This window comes from Mesocricetus auratus, unplaced genomic scaffold (genome assembly GCF_017639785.1).
Source record: "Mesocricetus auratus isolate SY011 unplaced genomic scaffold, BCM_Maur_2.0 Super-Scaffold_100001, whole genome shotgun sequence".
NCBI classification, from domain to species: Eukaryota; Metazoa; Chordata; class Mammalia; order Rodentia; family Cricetidae; genus Mesocricetus; species Mesocricetus auratus.
Window position 1 is genome coordinate 4,649,854 of NW_024429187.1, and position 18,152 is coordinate 4,668,005.

An 18,152-nucleotide genomic window follows, 5' to 3' on the forward strand; every position below is an offset into this window, starting at 1 on the left:
TGCCTGTTCTGCAAACGCAATATTCCTTAATTGTGTTTCTTAATACAATTACAGAGCTGCACTTTGGCCTTGCTGGTTCACAGAACCATGCCAAGGCTGAGCCCAGTCAGAACCATAACAATTTAAATGCCACACATTATAAAAGTACCTCCCAGTCCCTGTCTCCATGGGATGAGGACCACTGTAACTACCTCCTCCAAAGGAGGGTATTGCTGGGGGTGGGGTAGGAGACAGACAACTCACTGCTTCCTTACTGTGATCCCCATCCTGTTTCTTCCTCATTCTAAATGCTATTTTCCCATTCCTTCTATAGCACTTCGAGCTGCAATTCCATTAAATATAATAAGAGTGTAGTAATACAAAGAACATCATTCTGTAGCAGTAAAAACTTTCATTTTAAAGCCACTCATGTGCTTCGCCATTTAGAAAAGCTTCAGTTTCTCATCAAGACCAGGACATACACCATACCCGAAGCTTTAAAGTTCGGTGATTTTTGTGTTTGTAGTCTGTATATGGGTTGGACTGAAGACAGTTTAAAATCAATTCATTCTGATGTTCATGCTGCCAACCATACTGACAGAAACTCATCTCTCTGCATCAAATAGACCCAGACTGTCAGCTAAAGGGACAAAAGTCATAAGAGGACCAAGATCACCACTCATGAGATAAACATTCATAGCCTGCACCCTTTCCAGAATTGCAGGTTCCCAACACCAGCGACAATCACAAGTTTTAGGTTGGTCTTCAGGAGAGAATCAAGGAAAAGAATTCTTTCGCGAGCACCAGATCCCAAATCCATGCAAATGCCACCTCATTTTACTCTGTTCTGTTCATCTGAACCATCCAAATGACAACAGGGTGCTCCCCAACTCCTGGCTGCTCTTTAGAATCAACCTCTGAGCTCCAAATCCTATCAGTCCCCAAGCCCTTGCCTCTCCAGTCTTTCTGAGTAAGGCCTTGTGCTAGGCTGGGCCCTGTTCAGTACAGAGTTTCATCAATCTTCCTAAGTTCTTTCATGCAAACACAGGGGAAGGAAGGAAAACAGCAAGGACAGCAGGCAAGGAAGCCAGTGTGTCAACTCTCCCCAGGGCTGTTGACTCATTACCAGGTGGCAACAGGCTAAAAGACTCCTCTGTCTCAAAAAGAATGTTAGCTGATGATGATCACAGCAAATCTCCCTTGCTTGGTGTACGGCACTGGCCACCAATCTCTACCGCCAGCGTCTATTGCTAACCTACACTAATCTACAGATAGTTGTGGGCTGCAAATCTGCCAGCTGCTCTACCCCCGCTTTGTGGGACACAGTAGGCACTAGCATGTTACTCATGACTGATGAGAAGGACAGATCTGCGAAAAGCTGAGCCCTTGGAGAAAGGCTCAGAACATCTCTGGTGGGTTAGTTTGGGAACTGGGTTGAACTGGAAGCGCGTCCCTAAGGATTGTGCCGCTAGAGGCCGCTCTGCACCAGAGTCTCGCTTAAATCGGCTGTGAAGGGAAATCTCATCCCAGGGAAGAAGCGCTGAGTAGCACCGGGAGTCATGGCAACACCATGGCTCCTATTTTTAAACTTGTGGGTGAGTGAGCACACCAAGTGTGCGTGTATGTGCATGGGGGGAGGGACTGGGATGCATCTCAGGGGAATATTCTCCATGCACATTTGAGTGTTCAGGGACTGATAATCTGTGACCAGGAGGTCAACAAATAAAAACCGAAGCTTGGGATGTAAGAATGTCTGTTTTCTTCTTAGCTTCACTACTCTGGTCTCGATCACAAAAGATTCTTTGAGTCCTGTGTCAGAAGCAGCAGAAAACTGTGGATAGCTTCAGCCAGCACCCTTCTTAATGCTGATCTTGGTTCCTTCCATGTGGTTTGCCAGCCTCCTGGGTGATTCACTTAGTGTTGCCAGAGGAGTAAGTCCAAGCCTACAAATTAAAAGAATCTTTTTTGTGGATGCCCCACTCCTCCTGAGGCCAATCAAAGTGGATGCTGGATGGCATCTGTACCTTCCCGAACCCTGCTCAAGTCTCGGTATATAAAAGGGGTTCAAACACCTATTGCATATGCTATCCAGGGAAACAAGAGTCAGTGTCATTTTGTGAAGTGCAGAAAATTGGCCCCACCTGTCAGCTCTCTGCAGCAACATTCTCCCACCCCGGGTTTTCTCCAGCATCTATGCTTCAAACAAGTCCCAACTTATCTAACTGTCAAAAATGAGCAGTGGCCCTGGAGGACATCTGTAAATCAAGACAGAGGCCAAGGTCTTGTTTTGTCTTATCACATTATCCATGACAGCATTTTCAATGTTCCTCCGACCTCTCTGAGCCCCAACAGATTCCAGAATAGAACCTTGGCATCCTCTTTTATCACAAGATTCTCAGGTGTGCGGGGATCGTGTGTGGTTTTCCTCATATGGGATAAAGAACTTAGGAACACACAGGGACAGATTAAGAGATGGACATCATCCTTCCTTGTGTGAAAAGGAAGATGCCCTCACCTCCGTAGGAAAGCATAAGTGTGACAATGTGGCATCCTCAGGGTCCGTGTGGACATCTTTAATTTCCATGTACTAGATGTCATTCCAGGGCTCACTCTGGGTCTGTCCTGGTCTGGCAAAGCTGTGTGTGTGTGCGCGCGTGCATGCGTGCATGCATGTGTATGTGTGTGCGTGTGTGTGCGTGCACATGTGTGTGTGTGTGTTCATTTATGTGAGTGTGGGCACAATCATGTGGAAATTAGAGTTCATCCTTGGTTGTCAGTTCTCACCACGTTGTCTGAGGAGCAGTGTCTTGTTCCCGGCTGTGTGTAAGCTGCCCTGGGAATTTCCAGGGATTCACTTTTCCCCACCTTCCAGCCCTCCAAAGGAGGGCTGGAATTACAGACACACACTGCTACCCCTGGCATCGCATGGGTTTGCAAGTGCTTTACACACCAAAGCATCTGCTCAGCCGAAGAGAAAACATTCTCGATTCTAAGCCATTCTGTCCTTTAGGTTAGTGCTGTGCTCGTCCACATCAAAGTCCTTCACATTTGACTCAGCCTTGTCAGAAGGAAGTAGTCCCAGGCGGGTGGAAACCCAGGACCTAGTGCCTCAGACACGTGTGAAATGTGGGTTTGAAACCCCATCTGCAAGCCGAGTGTGAACATGATGAGCTCTGCTGGCTCTCCAGTGTTGCCTGAGCAAAACGGAAGGCAGTGATGCCCAGGGCAGTCCTCCCCAGCAGTGATGCCCAGGGCAGTCCTCCCCAGCAGTGATGCCCAGGAGTCCTTCCCAGCAGTGATACCCAGGAGTCCTCCCCAGCAGTGATGCCCAGGAGTCCTCCCCAGCAGTGATGCCCAGGAGTCCTCCCCAGCAGTGATGCCCAGGGCAGTTCTCCCCAGCAGTGATACCCAGGGCAGTCCTCCCCAGCAGTGATGCCCAGGGCAGTCCTCCCCAGCAGTGTTGCCCAGGGCAGTCCTCCCCAGCAGTGTTGCCCAGGGCAGTCCTCCCCAGCAGTGATGCCCAGGAGTCCTCCCCAGCAGTGATGCCCAGGGCAGTCCTCCCCAGCAGTGATGCCCAGGAGTCCTTCCCAGCAGTGATACCCAGGAGTCCTCCCCAGCAGTGATGCCCAGGAGTCCTCCCCAGCAGTGATGCCCAGGGCAGTCCTCCCCAGCAATGATGCCCAGGGCAGTTCTCCCCAGCAGTGATGCCCAGGGCAGTCCTCCCCAGCAGTGATGCCCAGGGCAGTCCTCCCCAGCAGTGTTGCCCAGGGCAGTCCTCCCCAGCAGTGATGCCCAGGGCAGTTAGTCCTCCCCAGCTGGAATGAACCAGGCCACTTGTCACACGTAGTCACTCAATAGCCTTTTTAAAAATAGTTTTTCTAAATTGCTGAAGCTCAGTATTTTTAAGTACCAAGCCTCTTTTTCCCCCTAATTATAGGAAGTCTTTTAATGGAAATTTTATAAAGGTAAGGTAGAGCTCTTGGGCTCCTGAAACGAAGGATAATCAATATAATTTAAGTTCCCACTGATGACTTCACAATGACTATACTGTTTTGCTACATGGAGATCATTCATATTCCCGGATGGATTTGAGCTTTCCCCCAAATGGTCTTCCCACTGCGCTTTTCACAGTCTTTTGCTGGGTTTCCCTATTACCTCCCCCATTCCCACGGTCCTTTGTTAATGCTGTCAGCTGGCCTACCTGATCCCCATCACTGCTTCTGTTATATCTAGGCTGCTGTGTTCTGGGAAGTCACAGAAGCACACATGCCAGAGACTATTCATTGCCTACAAAAAGGTGTTCTGGAGGCTCTCAGGTCCACAGAACTTGGATTGTTTTATTTAACCTGAGCATATCGCTGTCCAGGTTAGAAAGTGAACCTCAGTTGTCCTTGCAGCTGGTGGGGACTACACACTGATTTCTGGACAATAAGCTGTAAGTAAAGTGTGGTAATCCAGGAATTCCCCCAAAAGAGAAGTATGTGTCTTTCCCCATGGAAACCTACTGCTTGAATCTGGAGCTCTGGCAGCCATCTTGGGCAGAAGGATGAAGGCCACAGCCAGAAAGGAACTAGAAGGAATTGGGTCTGGGGAGTCACTCAGATACCATGCATATGGTCATTGTTTTGTTTAGACTGGGTTATGGACACTGTGGGCAGACTTCCTTAGAAACATTAAATTATAGTAAGATGGCTCTGAGTTCAAAACAATCCACAAGAATTTGCTGTCAGGAACGTTAGCTCAAAGCGGTTTCTGCTTTCCTCATTGGTTATCGCTAGACAGAAGTGGTTGTTGAATATGTGACCCCCACGGTCCAAAACTAAAGAACCAGGTCTATGTGTGGAGACATGGGAGATGTGGCAGCAGAGGGATGGAGATAAGAGTCCTGTATGTCCCACCTGATGGTATTATCACTAATAGTCTATAGCCCATTCATCCAGAACACATAGTCTATAGCCCATTCATCCAGAACACATAGTCTATAGCCCATTCATCCAGAACACATAGTCTATAGCCCATTCATCCAGAACACATAGTCTCTATCTCTGTCATTTCTGTCTCTCTCTCTGATTTTTCTATTTACACAGACAGTAAGAAGCAAGAATATGTTCTACTACTCAAGTCCATGCAATAATTAAATGCATTCTGACAGCCTTCTCCTGGGGTATGTTTGCATAAGCAAAGTACCTGGCAGACTTTTGCTCAAAGAGGAGAAGAGGAAGAAACAGTGTGTGGAAGAAAAATATTAAGTAAAACAAGACATCTATGCCTTACTGGAAATGTATAAAGCCACTTGATCACTGTGTCTCCTCTCTCCCCCTCACCCTTTCTCTTCCAGTACTGAGACCGAACATGTAGGGCCTTGTGCATGCTGGGCAAGTGCTCTACCCCTGAGCTGTGTATCCCCAGCCCAAGTATCTTCTTTTTGACCAAACACTAAAAGGCGCTCATTGCACATGCAATAGTCACATAATGGCTCTGCATATGTGTATGTGTGTATGCATGTGTGCTTGTGCATGTGTGTTTGTGTGTGTGTGTGTGTGTGTGTGTGTGTATGAGCACGCACAAGAACTACACAAGTGGTCGCTTATGAGTACAAAAGCCTTCAAAGCCCTTCAATGGAAACCAGCTAAAGGAAGAGAAGGGGCAGTAAAAGATCAATGAACAGCACACCCTCTAGAAAAAAAAAGATGAGAGGATGAGGGAAGGAAGGGGGTGGGTGTGAAACGATAATGAATGAGAAGCAGCCGAAGCAGTGAGGGAGCTGTGGACAGCCCCCGGCCGGCTGCTACTGCTGGAGGCTGGACAAGAGAGAACAGACTTGGACAGCAGGGAGCTCTAATCTGTCAGCAGCAGTGCCTCCATGTGTGACCAGCCTAACCCAGCTTGGGGACTGGTGCCAGGCCAGACGTGCTCGCCCCTCCAGACCCTGCAGAAGATGGTGTGCCACTGGGAAAACCTTGAAAGCCCAGCAAAGGCTCCTTGTGTGCATTTGTACAACCTAGCCCTTCCTTGGTTCCCACCCAAGCAGAATCTATAGCACTGCTTAACACACTTTAGCAACCATCCTGAGTGACCACTTTTTTCAAATCCATATTGGGCACATCAGGTCTAGTGAACTGTCACTAGGACATGACCAACTCTGCCCCCCCCATCAGTACCACCAGAAAGGAAGCAGAGAGGAATGCAACCACTATTAGTCTAAAACACACAAGATCTCATATGACTGCAAAGGCTGTATGTCTCCCACTGCTCTCATGACACAGATGTTTGCCCAGCTGGGGTCCAGCTCTCACTCAGGTTTCCAACCCAGGTCTGTGGCCATAAATGACAGTCTCCTCATTTCTTGGAAACCCCCACTCAGCCATCTTTATCCTCTGGTGGGAAGAGAGAGCAGACAGAAAAACAGCTCCCACGCAATCTCTGAATGATGTCAGCTTCAGTTCTCCTTAAATGTGAATGTGTGCCTAGTCTGGGTTAAGAAGCAAAGGAACAGCAAGAGTCATGGGGTGTGGTCAGGCCAGGGCAAACCTACATCCAACCTGGGCTCCAGGGAAAGCAAGGAAGAGGCTCACACTGCCCCAGCCGGCAGAACCCCTAGGTTTCAGGCCTGCCAGCCTCTAACGGTAAGTGACCTCTGTGAATCTATTCTCAAGTTCACTGAGATGTATCTTTGCACCATTCACCAAGAAGACACAGATGGAGGAGGGCTGGATTAAATGAGTACCAGACAGACAGGCAAAGGGAAGCCAGGCTTTCCCCGAAGCTTCATTCTATGCTGTGCAGAAGGGACTGTGACACAGCTCAGCAGGGAGATGCACTCCAGACCCTGGGCTTCAGGTTTCTTACACATACATAATGATTAAAAAGTCCAGCACTCGGGAGGCAGAAGCAGGTGGATCACTGAGTTTGAGGCCAGTCTGTTCTGCATAGTAAGTTCTAGGCCAGCTATTTTTGCTATTTGTTCTCTCTCTCTCTCTCTCTCTCTCTCTCTCTCTCTCTCTCTCTCTCTCTCACTCTCTCTCTCTCTCTCTCTCTCTTTCTCTCTCTCTCTCTCCCTTATCTTTGCTCATGCTATTACCTAGAATGCATTCACCAACTACCTGCTTATCATCTACTATTCTAGGAATACAAGCATTAAGACAAGACATGCAGACCTTGAAATCGGTTAGAAAGCAAAAGTCAGGAAAATCTTTAAAGACAAGCTGTAGGCAGGTTGCCTATTAAGTGTTATAGATGGAAACAGAGCAGAAGAAAGGGACAGGGGATGCTTGGGATGGGGGAAAGACAAGATACACTTTTAAACATGGTGACCAGTGGATGTCTCTTGAGTACCTTGGCATCAGGACTGTCTATAAGTGGAATAGCATGATTCTAAGTCTGCAGTGAGGGCACTCATGTTGCCTGGCTGGTCATACTGTATTTCAGTGTGTACAGAATCTCTTCTGCTTAGTGAGATCTGCTTAATCCACCAAGAGCCACTTCCCTTCTCTGACTCTTTTTCCTCTCCCAGAGTGTTTTATTCCTTCCCTAGACAGCGAAGCATTGGATCTTCCTACAGGCACATAGTGTCCTTGCTCCATTGTTCTTAGTGAAGTAAAACCCTTGCCCTGCTTACTTTCCTCTTCACCTTGACCTTCGTATATGTCACTTTTTAAAGAAGGAGAAAGGACAGAATGAAGGCAAGAAATGGGTAAGAAAGAGAAAAACAAATTCCACCTATGCTATAGGTAAATTTTAGATTTCACAAATACATCATAGAATGAAACAATGATCAAGGAAATGATCACATAAGGGCCTCAGTATTAAGCATTAGTGAGTGCCTAGGAGAAAGAAAGCAATTACTTGGGACTGGAGAGGTGGCTCATTGGTTAAAAACACTTCCTTTTCTTGTGGAGGACTGGATTTTATTCCTAATAGCAATGTCAGGTGGCTTACAATGTCCTGAAACCCCAGCTCCAAGGATTGGATGCCCTCTTCTGGCTTCCTTGGGCACCTGCACTCGTGTGCATACCTTACATACAGATATACAAGAAATCACATAATTAATTTTTTAAAAAAATTACTTGACTGGAATAATCATCATATATTTAATATTATGGGAATAATAAACTCAAGGAAATAATAATTTAAATAATCATTACATCCAATTATTCTTCACATCTGCTTGGTTATACCTGCAATATAAGTGTTGAATGTATATCCTTTAAGATAGTTAAAAGATCCTTCAGTCCTGTCTGTTCTCCAGTTTATATGCCCTCTTAAACCACTGAGTGGATAGAGTCTCCTTCCCAGTATACACAGGTGGCTCTTGCTTTTCAAACATTTTATACAAAAATGCTTTCATCAGATTCCTTGGTGCCTTTGTTTGACAAGGCTAAGAACCACAGTAGCAGCTCCTCCACTTACAACTACACATCCATATAACCTTTCCCCTGGTTAACATGTTTACAGAATTAAGTTGTATAAATTGAATACACATGTTTGTCTTACTATGAATCTACCTATGTTTGGTGCTCAGTAAACATTTAATAAAAACTAAAATGAAAATGACCAATCAGCTCCTGTTCATACTGTGTAAATCTAAAGGTTTCAATTCTTTGTTTATCTCTTAACTTCCCAGCACTTTTCAGGCTAAGAGAGTCAAGGAGGCATCCCATGAGAACAACAAGCTACCACGGTGATTCCAAAAACTGGGCATCTGCCTCCAGGTTGTAGGAAGATGGTATTCATCACAGCTCTGTTAATAAGGACCTAAAGGTACACCTTTCTTCATATCCCTAACTCCAAGTCACCAGTCCCCATTCCCCAATGGCCAGGCCAGGAAGAGTCCAGTCCTTTCGCTATGGCATCATTCACTGAGAAGGAACAGCTCTGAGAGAGTGCAGAACCACCAGTGTTGAATAAGAACGCTGAAGACACCGGGGGGAAATCGTTAGGCAAGATTCATAAGAGCATGGCTATATTAAGATCCGTCTATCTCAAGTAGCATCTGCTCTCTCTCCAAGTCCCACATGCCACTGAGCAGAGAGAGCAGAGGCACTGGGTACTTGGGATTTAAAAAGATTCCCCAAAGTACATGGCAGGTACACCATCACCTGAGTGACAGAAACCAACCATCAGTGTATTAGCCATGAACTCTCCCTGGGGAAGGGTAAAGGGAGAAATATAGACCCATGCCCACTAGTAGCTGGCGATTCTTCTCTGTTTCAGGCAGTTTGAGGTAGGATTGAAACAATGGATTGAATAGGATTGAAACACTTTCTTCCAAATGTTTCTGATGACCTGGTATCAAAAGATTTGTAGACTTTTCTTAGTAGTGCATCCATCGCTAGCCACAAGACATTCTCCAGCTCTTTCAATCAAGTGAATTTCCCAGTTGGAATAAATCCCTCTCAGCATGCCCTGCATTATAGCAGGGCATTGTACTGTATTTACTAATAAGACATAAATGGATGTGACATGGTTCCAAAGAAAATTAGTTCTTATTAATGTACAAATTAGAGTTGTTAGATTAGCAAGTAAAAAGCCAGGAGGCCTGTTCAACTTGAATTTCATATAAATAACAACTGTTCTTCCAGTAGAAGTACATCCTGTGCGGTATTTGGAGGAACTTACACCAAGATCACATGTTCCTTGTTTATTCTGGGCTCACTGAGATGCTTTGCTTGTTGATTTCATTGGTGATGTTTGAGACAGAGTTTCACTAGATAACCTAATTTGCCCTCATGCAGTCCTGTTTTACTCTCCTGAGTTCTGGAGTCAAAGATGTGAATTGCCATGCTTGGTTTGTGTGTATAGATAGGTAAGAAGAGGGAAAGAGGGAGGGAGAGAATGAGGAAAGGAGGGAGGGAAGGAAGGAGGGAGGGAGGGAGGATAGTTAAAATCTCCAACCAATCCAAAGCCTCTCCAGAAATAATCACCAGATCTCTAGCTAGCTAAGCTTCAAAGAGTTCCGGTGTTATCATAAGGGTTTAAGTTAACACTTGATAAACGCCATTTATATGGTGCTATGAAATGATGTAAGCGTCCTCTCTGATCATTTTTTAAAAAAACTCTTCTTGGTTTTCTAAATACATGAATCATAAGTATGTATCTGTCTCTGAAATTCAAGTCCATCAGTTAACCCCCCCAAGTATGTGGTATATGTGTGTACATGTTCGTGCATAGGTGAGGTGTGTACAGGTACATGTGCATACACTTATATGCATGTGTAGAGCCCAGATGTCAACATCAGTTGTCTCCATCAATCACTTGCTAACTTAGTTTTTGAGATAGTCACAGGACTCTCCCATCTCTGGCCCCCTCCCCCTGTGTTAGGATTATAGGCACACAGCACCATGGCTGGCCTTCCTGGGTGTTAGGGATCCCAACTTACACTTTATTGAATGAGCCATCGCCCCCATCCCGCATATAACCTCTTATTCTGGTTCTTGAACTCGGGATGGAGGAATTTGCCACACATGGCAAGAAAGCCACAATCTGGTCCAATAGAAAGGAGAACTCCACATCCTTTTCTATTTCTGGGAGGACAGAGATAGAGGTGAGAAGAGAAGCCCCCTTCCTGGTCTTCATTCCTAACCTATCTGGCATCTGGGATGAGCCCACCTCCCAGAATCCTCCAGGGGAGCCTATCTTTCTGGGCTGTGGTTGAGAAAGGAGCAGCCTGCCAAAGGGACCTTCCTCCTCATAAAACCGCCAACCTCATAAAACAGTCAACCATTTGCAGCTATTTCGTTTGCAAAGATTTCCTGCTGTGGCTAAATAGTGTGGCTGCTTGGTTTGTTATTTAAAAGAGTGACCCTAATGAAACCAGAGCTCTGAAGAGGGGCAAGTCTTCTTTCTGAGACAGAGAAGAGCTAAGACAAAGAGTGCCTAATTGAATCCCAGGGAGGTCTCCAGACATCCATGCCCGGTGACAGTACCTCAGGCCTGAGGATAGCTCTTTATAAGTCCCAGCTAGTTAACCCAAGCATTTCTGAACTCCTTTAAAATAATCTACTATAATATCCCTAGCAGAGGCTGCGAATTGGAGCCAAGAGCCACCAGAAGCTGCATTGGAAAGGAAAGGGGAAGATGAGTGAAGATGAGTGAAGGATGCAGTGGTGTGAATGAGAACCTGGGAATAGATGCCCAGCCAGCAGGGAGACACTTAGGGGAAGGGATGTTAGGGACTGAGGCAGGAGAATACATCCACCAAGTAGAGAAGCAGGGAGGGCAGAATCCACTACCTGAGCAACACACTGGAGAATCAGGCCACAGTGGACCCTGTCTGCTCTCCTCCTGATGCTCTTTCTCCTTCTCCCTGGAGCCTGCAGTTTTGTGGACGGTCTTCACTGTGTAGACCCTGCCTGGCTGCTTCGGGTTGGCTGCACTTGAGACAATGGAAAGGTACATTTGTGGGTCATTGGTTTGGTTTGCTCATTTGTTTGGGAGTGATACTTTTAAAACACAATCTTCTGATACTGTAGTCTAGGCTAGTCCAGAGCCCACTGTATAGCCAAAGTTGGCCTCAAATTAGCATCATGAGCTCAGAGAGTGCTACTGGCTCATCGTCTTGACTGACCTATAAGCAGAGTGCAAATGAGAATTGCCCTACTGGGTAGCACAAGGCCTCTCAGACCCAAGAGATGCTGAACAAAGGTTAAACCAAAGGTGGCCTCAGGGTGTGGATAGAGCCCATGTTCCAAAGGTGACATTTACACTCTAGTGTAAGATGAACTAAGCCAAAAATAATATACCTGAAGGTTGCTGTTTACCCTGGGGGAAGGTTTAACACAAGTGGGGAGGCTTGAACTGCTTTCTCAGACTTAGCATTGCGAAGTTCCCTTGATTTGTGTTGTTTGACAGATGTTTTAGTCTCAGTAGCCCTTGGCCTTTAGTTTTGGTTTTAATTGGAAGATACCTGGGAAACTAGCACAGATCAGATTTCAGTGAACTCTGAAAATATCAGAAGAATGCATGGGTCTACAGAATCGACTCCACAGGAAGGTTTCTGACCTTGGAAAGAGCAGCTGGGCAGGCTACCCACCTCTGCAGAGTGAACGTGCATGGAGAACTGGAGGACCTCACTCACCCCCTTCCCCGTGTCACACACTGTGTTGGGAGAAGGACAGAGGAATGGAAAGGACAGAAAGCTGCTGCTTGCTGTCATAGAGACTTTTTGTTGGAGACACTTTAATTAGGAAAGCATTAGATTTAGTGAAGACATATAATGTGGATGCCAGACCAAGTCTTAGGAGCATCTTCCCAAGGGAAGTCAAGACAATGGAAACCTAAGGATGACTAGCACTGGGTAAGTAGAGGACATGTGTTCACTGGTGGCTGAGGGCTTGCTGGGTGACATCTTGCTTTGCCAGTGAACTTGCGGTGATGGGCCATATCCTAGGGTATAGCTTCAGGTGTGCAGACCTGACCCCTTATAAGGAAGAGGAGGGACTGGCTGTCTTGGGTTGTGGTCAGAGCATCAGAAGGGCAGAGACTGTGTCTTCAGGAGCTGGAATACAATGGCTGTTGTTTACCATTAATTGTGTAAGTGCTTCCCTAATAAATACCTGTTAATCATTTATCTTGGGTCCTATGGACTCATTTAAACCCCGCCTTCAGCCCTGTGCATGCACAAAGCCCTTGATCTGATCCCCAGCACCACACATGCATAAACTGGATGTGGGGGTGTAGAGCTGTAGCCCTAGCATAGAGGCAGGGTGATCAGTTTACGTCATCATCCATGGACTACATTACAGTTCCAGACTGGGGTACATGATGAGACCCAATGACAGTGAGGGGAGTTGGAAGGAGAGAGACTGTAGTGTGTTTATAAAAAAACACACAACTGAAGTGAGCTCAGCAGTCTAGGAAGGTCATGTTGACGGGAGAGAAGGCATGAGGCAGTTTTGCAGAGACAGGCAGGGCCCATGCTGGGTAAAACTTTATAAACCACATTAAGGAGATGGTTCCTTATTAGAGCAGCAATAAAAAGCCATTGGAAAGCATTAAGCAGGCAGGTGATAAAATCACACCCCATTGTAGATCACTCTGGGTGCAGCATAGATTGCCAAGAAGCAGACCTGGGTGCAGGGGAGGCTGCAGCAGCTCAAAGAAGATGGGCTGGAGCATGGTAGGAAAGGTGAAGGCACTGCACCGGCATCCCAGAGCTACTGGGAGACTCTGGCCATGAGCTATCAGGGACGCACAGGACTAAGGAAATCTTGGGAATTTTGATGAATCAAAATGAAATACTAACAAGATGCATCTCAGATAGTATAAATTTGGTTAGAAATGGAAAAGGAGTGGGCAAAGAAATGAACAATTCAGCTTCACAGGCGTGAGCTCCCAGTACCCACAGTATCAAAAGAAAAGTCTTATCCAGTTTAAAACACAGGCTGAGATTCAATCCCGGTGGTACAGGCCTATAATCCCAGCTAGTTAGGAGGCTGGGCTGAAACAATTCTAGGGCCTTCTGGGTCACAGAGAAAATTCAAAGCCAGTCTAGTACTAGTTAGTCAGATCATGACTAGTACCTAGTACCTCAAAAAATGTGTAAGATATGAGCCGGGGTTAGGATGTGGACAGAGATGCAAAGTCAGGGAATATACAGACCTCGAGTCCAAGGCCATTTGTACAGAAATGAGCAGCTAAGTAAGACAGAGGCCCCTAGAATTAAAGAAGAATGTACCAAGGAGCCTAAGATAGGAAACCTGAGAGGAATAGTCAACCAGGACCCTCCATATCACCAAAGGATGGTGGGAGAGCAGAGCTCATAGCAGGAGGGTATTAAGGTTGAGTGGTCACAGTCATGGCCACATGAGAGCTGCTTTTCATTTTAACTCTAAATTAAAAGCTTTGCTGAGAAACTGTAGATCAACTTCCCTCCAGAGGCAGAATGCCAGTAACTTACACAAACCTTCACCAAAGGTTGTTTAACTTTCTCAGGGTGCACTCTTGTATTTTATTTCATGAGCTGGATGGCAGATGCCTACTGTTGAACAAAGGAAGTATTAAAAAGCAGTCATAACTACGTTTGTATAAAATTATATATTTAAACCCATATAGATGTATAGCAAGATGTCCAGGATGGTCCCTAACTAACTTAATAATTATATATCATTAGTTGGAGTTAAGGTCATTTTAATCTCCTTATTCGTGATCTGTTTTGTTCAGATCTTTACAGCCTGCATGCATAGCCATTTTACCAAAATAAGAAAACCACAAAGGCCTAGTATAAGATTCCCATCATGCATTCAGTTAGCACTTTCAGGAGGGTGTAGCACAGGTATGAATGCCTCAGATGAGGAGGTCAGGAGCACAGCATCCCATGAGTAAAGTTTTGAATGTGAAACCCTCCCGCCCCAGATGCTCATGTGATGAACTCTTGGTGCCCAGGGGGTAGCACCATCTTAGGAGGTGGTAGGAACTTTGGGAGGTGTATCCTTTCTTGAGGAAGAAGGTCACTGAGGGCATGTTTTTGAGGGACATACCTGAGACCTTCTTGTTTCTCTCTGCTCTGTGTATACTATGAAGTAAACTGTCTTTCCCTGTGACGTTTTCCACCATGGTGTCCTCCTCTACACTGTGGTCCAGGAGGCATGGAACCAGTCATCATGGACTAATGCCTCTCAAACCATGCCCCGAAATATATCTTCCCTCCTTTTGAGTCGTTTCTTCCAGGTGTTTTGCAAGAACAAAACAAAGTGCCCAAAACAGAGTCCTTTCTTTTATTTTACTACAAACCAGACTCAGGGCCACAACATCCTGGCTCATGAAGAAAGACAGTGAGGAGCAAAGATGAGGAGACCAAGTCTCTTTCTTTAAGGAAAGAATACTTCATATGCTAATAGACCCATGGAGACTGTTCTCCACTCCTTCCTGATGTAGCAACTTTCCAAAGGGAAGTTGATTCCGCTGTCCCTTTTTCTAAGTCTACTGAATCCAGTGATCAAGTACCTGGGGATCACAGATGTCTGGGTTCAATTTCAAGTCCAATTGAATACAAATTTCTGTATGGACCTATTCTCATATAGTATATAATGGAAATGATTGTTTTTTAAATTCTGACTAATGGATTATTTGAGATATTAAATTGAGGTGCTGGACGTTGGTGGTGCATGCCTTTAATCCCAGTACTTGGGAGGCAGAGGCAGGTGGATCTTTGTGGGTTCAAGTCCAGCCTGGTCTACAGAGTGAATTCCAGGACAGGCTCCAAAACATCCAAAACAATACAGGGAAACTGTGTCTGGAAAAACTTATATATATTATATATATGAAAACTCTTATAGCACCATCAAGCACACAGTAAGTGCTTAGTAAATGAAAGCTACTTTCATGTGTATGAGTGTGTGTGTGTGTGTGTGTGTGTGTGTGTATCAGGGTTTTATGTAGCACAAGCTGGCTAGCTGCATGCTACGGATAACTCTGACCTTCTGATCCTCCTGCCCTGTGTACCACTATGCCAGGTTTTATGTGGTGGTGGGTATGGAACCCAAGCCTTTGTGTATTGGGGGCAAGCACTCTACCAACTGGTTTGCTGTTTCTCCGAGTAAGAATACAAAGAACAAGGTTTAATTGAAGAGCTCCCCTGACCATGACCAGGTGCCATTTCAAGGCTAGCCTTCAGCCTGTTGCTGTCCTGCACGGCCGGCCCCTGGTCCTGCACGGCCCGCCCCTGGTCCTGCACGGCCCGCCCCTGGTCCTGCACCCCCACTCTTGCCTTTGCAGCTCTCTCCTGGCCCCCACCATGCGCTCTTCAGCGCTGCTCCACACTTACCTATTCAGCATGTTAGATTGGTAGATCCTCTTCTCGTGGGTGTTGTAACAACTGCTTTTGGGCTCAGGGATGAAACTGTGCTCGGACAGCATGTCGGAGGCAGCAGTGGTGATGATGGCAATCCCATCTCTCACTCTGGCAGGGAGGCCATAGTCCCATTCATCATAGGACACAGAGATAAGCCCAGTGGGAAACTCGACGGGCACCGTGTCTGTATCCCCTGCCACCAGACTAGGCACAATCCATGTGTAGCCGTAGCCGGTCAGCCCGACTGAGTTAGCTACTTCAAATATGTAGGTGGCTTCCTCCTTCGTGCAATACAGAAGGATGATGGGACTCTGGAGCTTCTTCAGCTGGTTCTGGATCTTGGAGTCGCCGTCGTCTAGAGACATGTCTAGCAAGAGGACTTCTTCCAGCTCCCAGCCCACAAAGCTGTTCTCGATAGTGCTGCGAATCTTGTTCACGAAGTCCTGGTAGCCGGGGAAGTAGGTGGTGACGATGGAAAAGATGTACCAGTCGTATTCTTCCATGATGTTGAGCATGACGGAGGCTTGCTGCTCGATGGATGGGCCAAACTGGAAGAACATGGAGGACTCATCCTAGAGTAGTCAAAGTAGAAGAAAAAAGAGAGAGAAACAGAAAAATCAAACAAAGATAGCCAGGGGGATTGTGAATCAACTGGATACATAAGTCCATGTTCATCTTTTTTTTCACAGAATTTTTCATTTTCCAGTTTTTCGGGGGAAAAAATGAACGTTTTTGAATTTCGAACATTTATAATAAATTCATTCCTAAGAGTATTTCCTGGCATTTAGAAAAGGAAACAGCATCAGTCTATGAGTCTTTTTGTATGAACTCCACAGGGTCCTAGCTTAAGATAGCTCCTCAGAAGGAAACACATTGATATTTACACAGTGGAACATCAAATAATCAGGAAATGGAAAGAAGAGCCCAAGGCCTCATGCCAGTCGGGTGAGCTGCCCTCATGCACACAGACAGACAGATACACATACACATGCATACACACCCTCCATTTCTCAAGGATTTTAAATTTCTGAGTTTGTAGATTTTTATGATTCAGTACCAGAATGGATAAACTAAAGTACCATAGGTCTGCCCTTAGATTTGCCTACATGGCTGGTGTAAGTCCACTCATGCACGGTATACCTGATATGTGGCTATGGAAACCAAAGAGAACATAAAGCTGTTAGTAACACATCCCCCATAGTACTGGAGATTGAAACCAGGTCTCATAAGCTATGCCTCACCATTGAGTGCCCCCCTCCTTTCTACTGAAACATGTCTGATATGGGTTCTCACCCAGTTTTCCAGCCTGGACCTAGATTTACTCTGTGTAGTCTCAGCAGGCTTTGAACTTGGAATCCTCCTGAATAGCTAAAATGACAAGTTTGTTTCACCAGGCTAGGCTTACTAGCATTGTCTATTAACTTGGCTTATTCTCTAACTGTTGCTCAGCTAACAAGATACACAACTTAGAGCAAGGCTCCAACAGCGCCTCTAAACCATACATTAAAATACTGGTAGCTAGATTCTTCATGTGGCCCTGCTTGATTTTAGAGCCACCTACAGAAGAGGGCTTGTTTTCTAACCCATATGATGCCACAAGTCTTAGACTGATCTGTGTAACATGTACACACTGACTCACACACACACACACACAGAGGGAGGGAGGGAGGGAGGGAGAGAGAGAGAGAGAGAGAGAGAGAGAGAGAGAGAGAGAGAGAGAGAGAGAGAGAGAGAGAGAGAGAGAGAATTTTGAGCATCTTGTTTTCCTCCCTTTCCTTTTGAGGGAGAAGCCATTTTGAATTCCTCCCGTTTTAAGCTGCAGTTTACCTGCTGTTTTGCCGTGTCAAAGCCTGTAGTGTAGCTCCACCTTATAGCTACAAGAATCTGAAACCACAGAATAGACACCCTCTCAGCCTGTCCTCTCCGGCCACTCACCTGATTTGTTCCTGGTAATGGAGTCACTTTTCCTAGTCTGTGCCCCCACCTTCCATCTGAGGGCCCCTTGTCCATTTTGAAATTATCTAGGCTAACACAATTGTCTCTCTCTTCAAAGGCCATTTCCTCCCCAGCCCCAACAACCTGAGCTTTAAAGTACAGCTACAAGAGACCAAAAATTGGGCCTTTAAGCAAAATTATATAGCAATTTCTTAGTTCAGGAATAAATAATCGAGAAACAGCCAAGTATTTCTTGAGTGCCAACTATTGAAAAAATACAGGCTGGAAAATACCCTGCTTGTATCTCAAGACCCTAGCTGGGCAGTGAGAATTGCCAGACCCTTTGCTTTGCCAGAGTAATGTGTGCTTCTCATGCTTGAACTGGTGACATCCAGCGTGGGGGAGATGTTTATCCAGCAGTGGTGAGTCTTCCTACCTATGCTGCGAT

General features: G+C 45.9%; 1 protein-coding gene across 1 annotated transcript in view; it reads right to left on the bottom strand.

Annotated features, from left to right (window-relative positions):
* The window catches only part of Grin2b (glutamate ionotropic receptor NMDA type subunit 2B), a 435,636-nt gene that overhangs the window by 171,666 nt on the left and 245,818 nt on the right, over positions 1-18,152 (bottom strand). Inside the window, exon 4 of the mRNA XM_005072886.4 lies at positions 15,743-16,341. Within this exon, the coding sequence (XP_005072943.1) occupies positions 15,743-16,341 (599 nt within the window). The remainder of the gene's footprint in view (positions 1-15,742; positions 16,342-18,152) is intronic.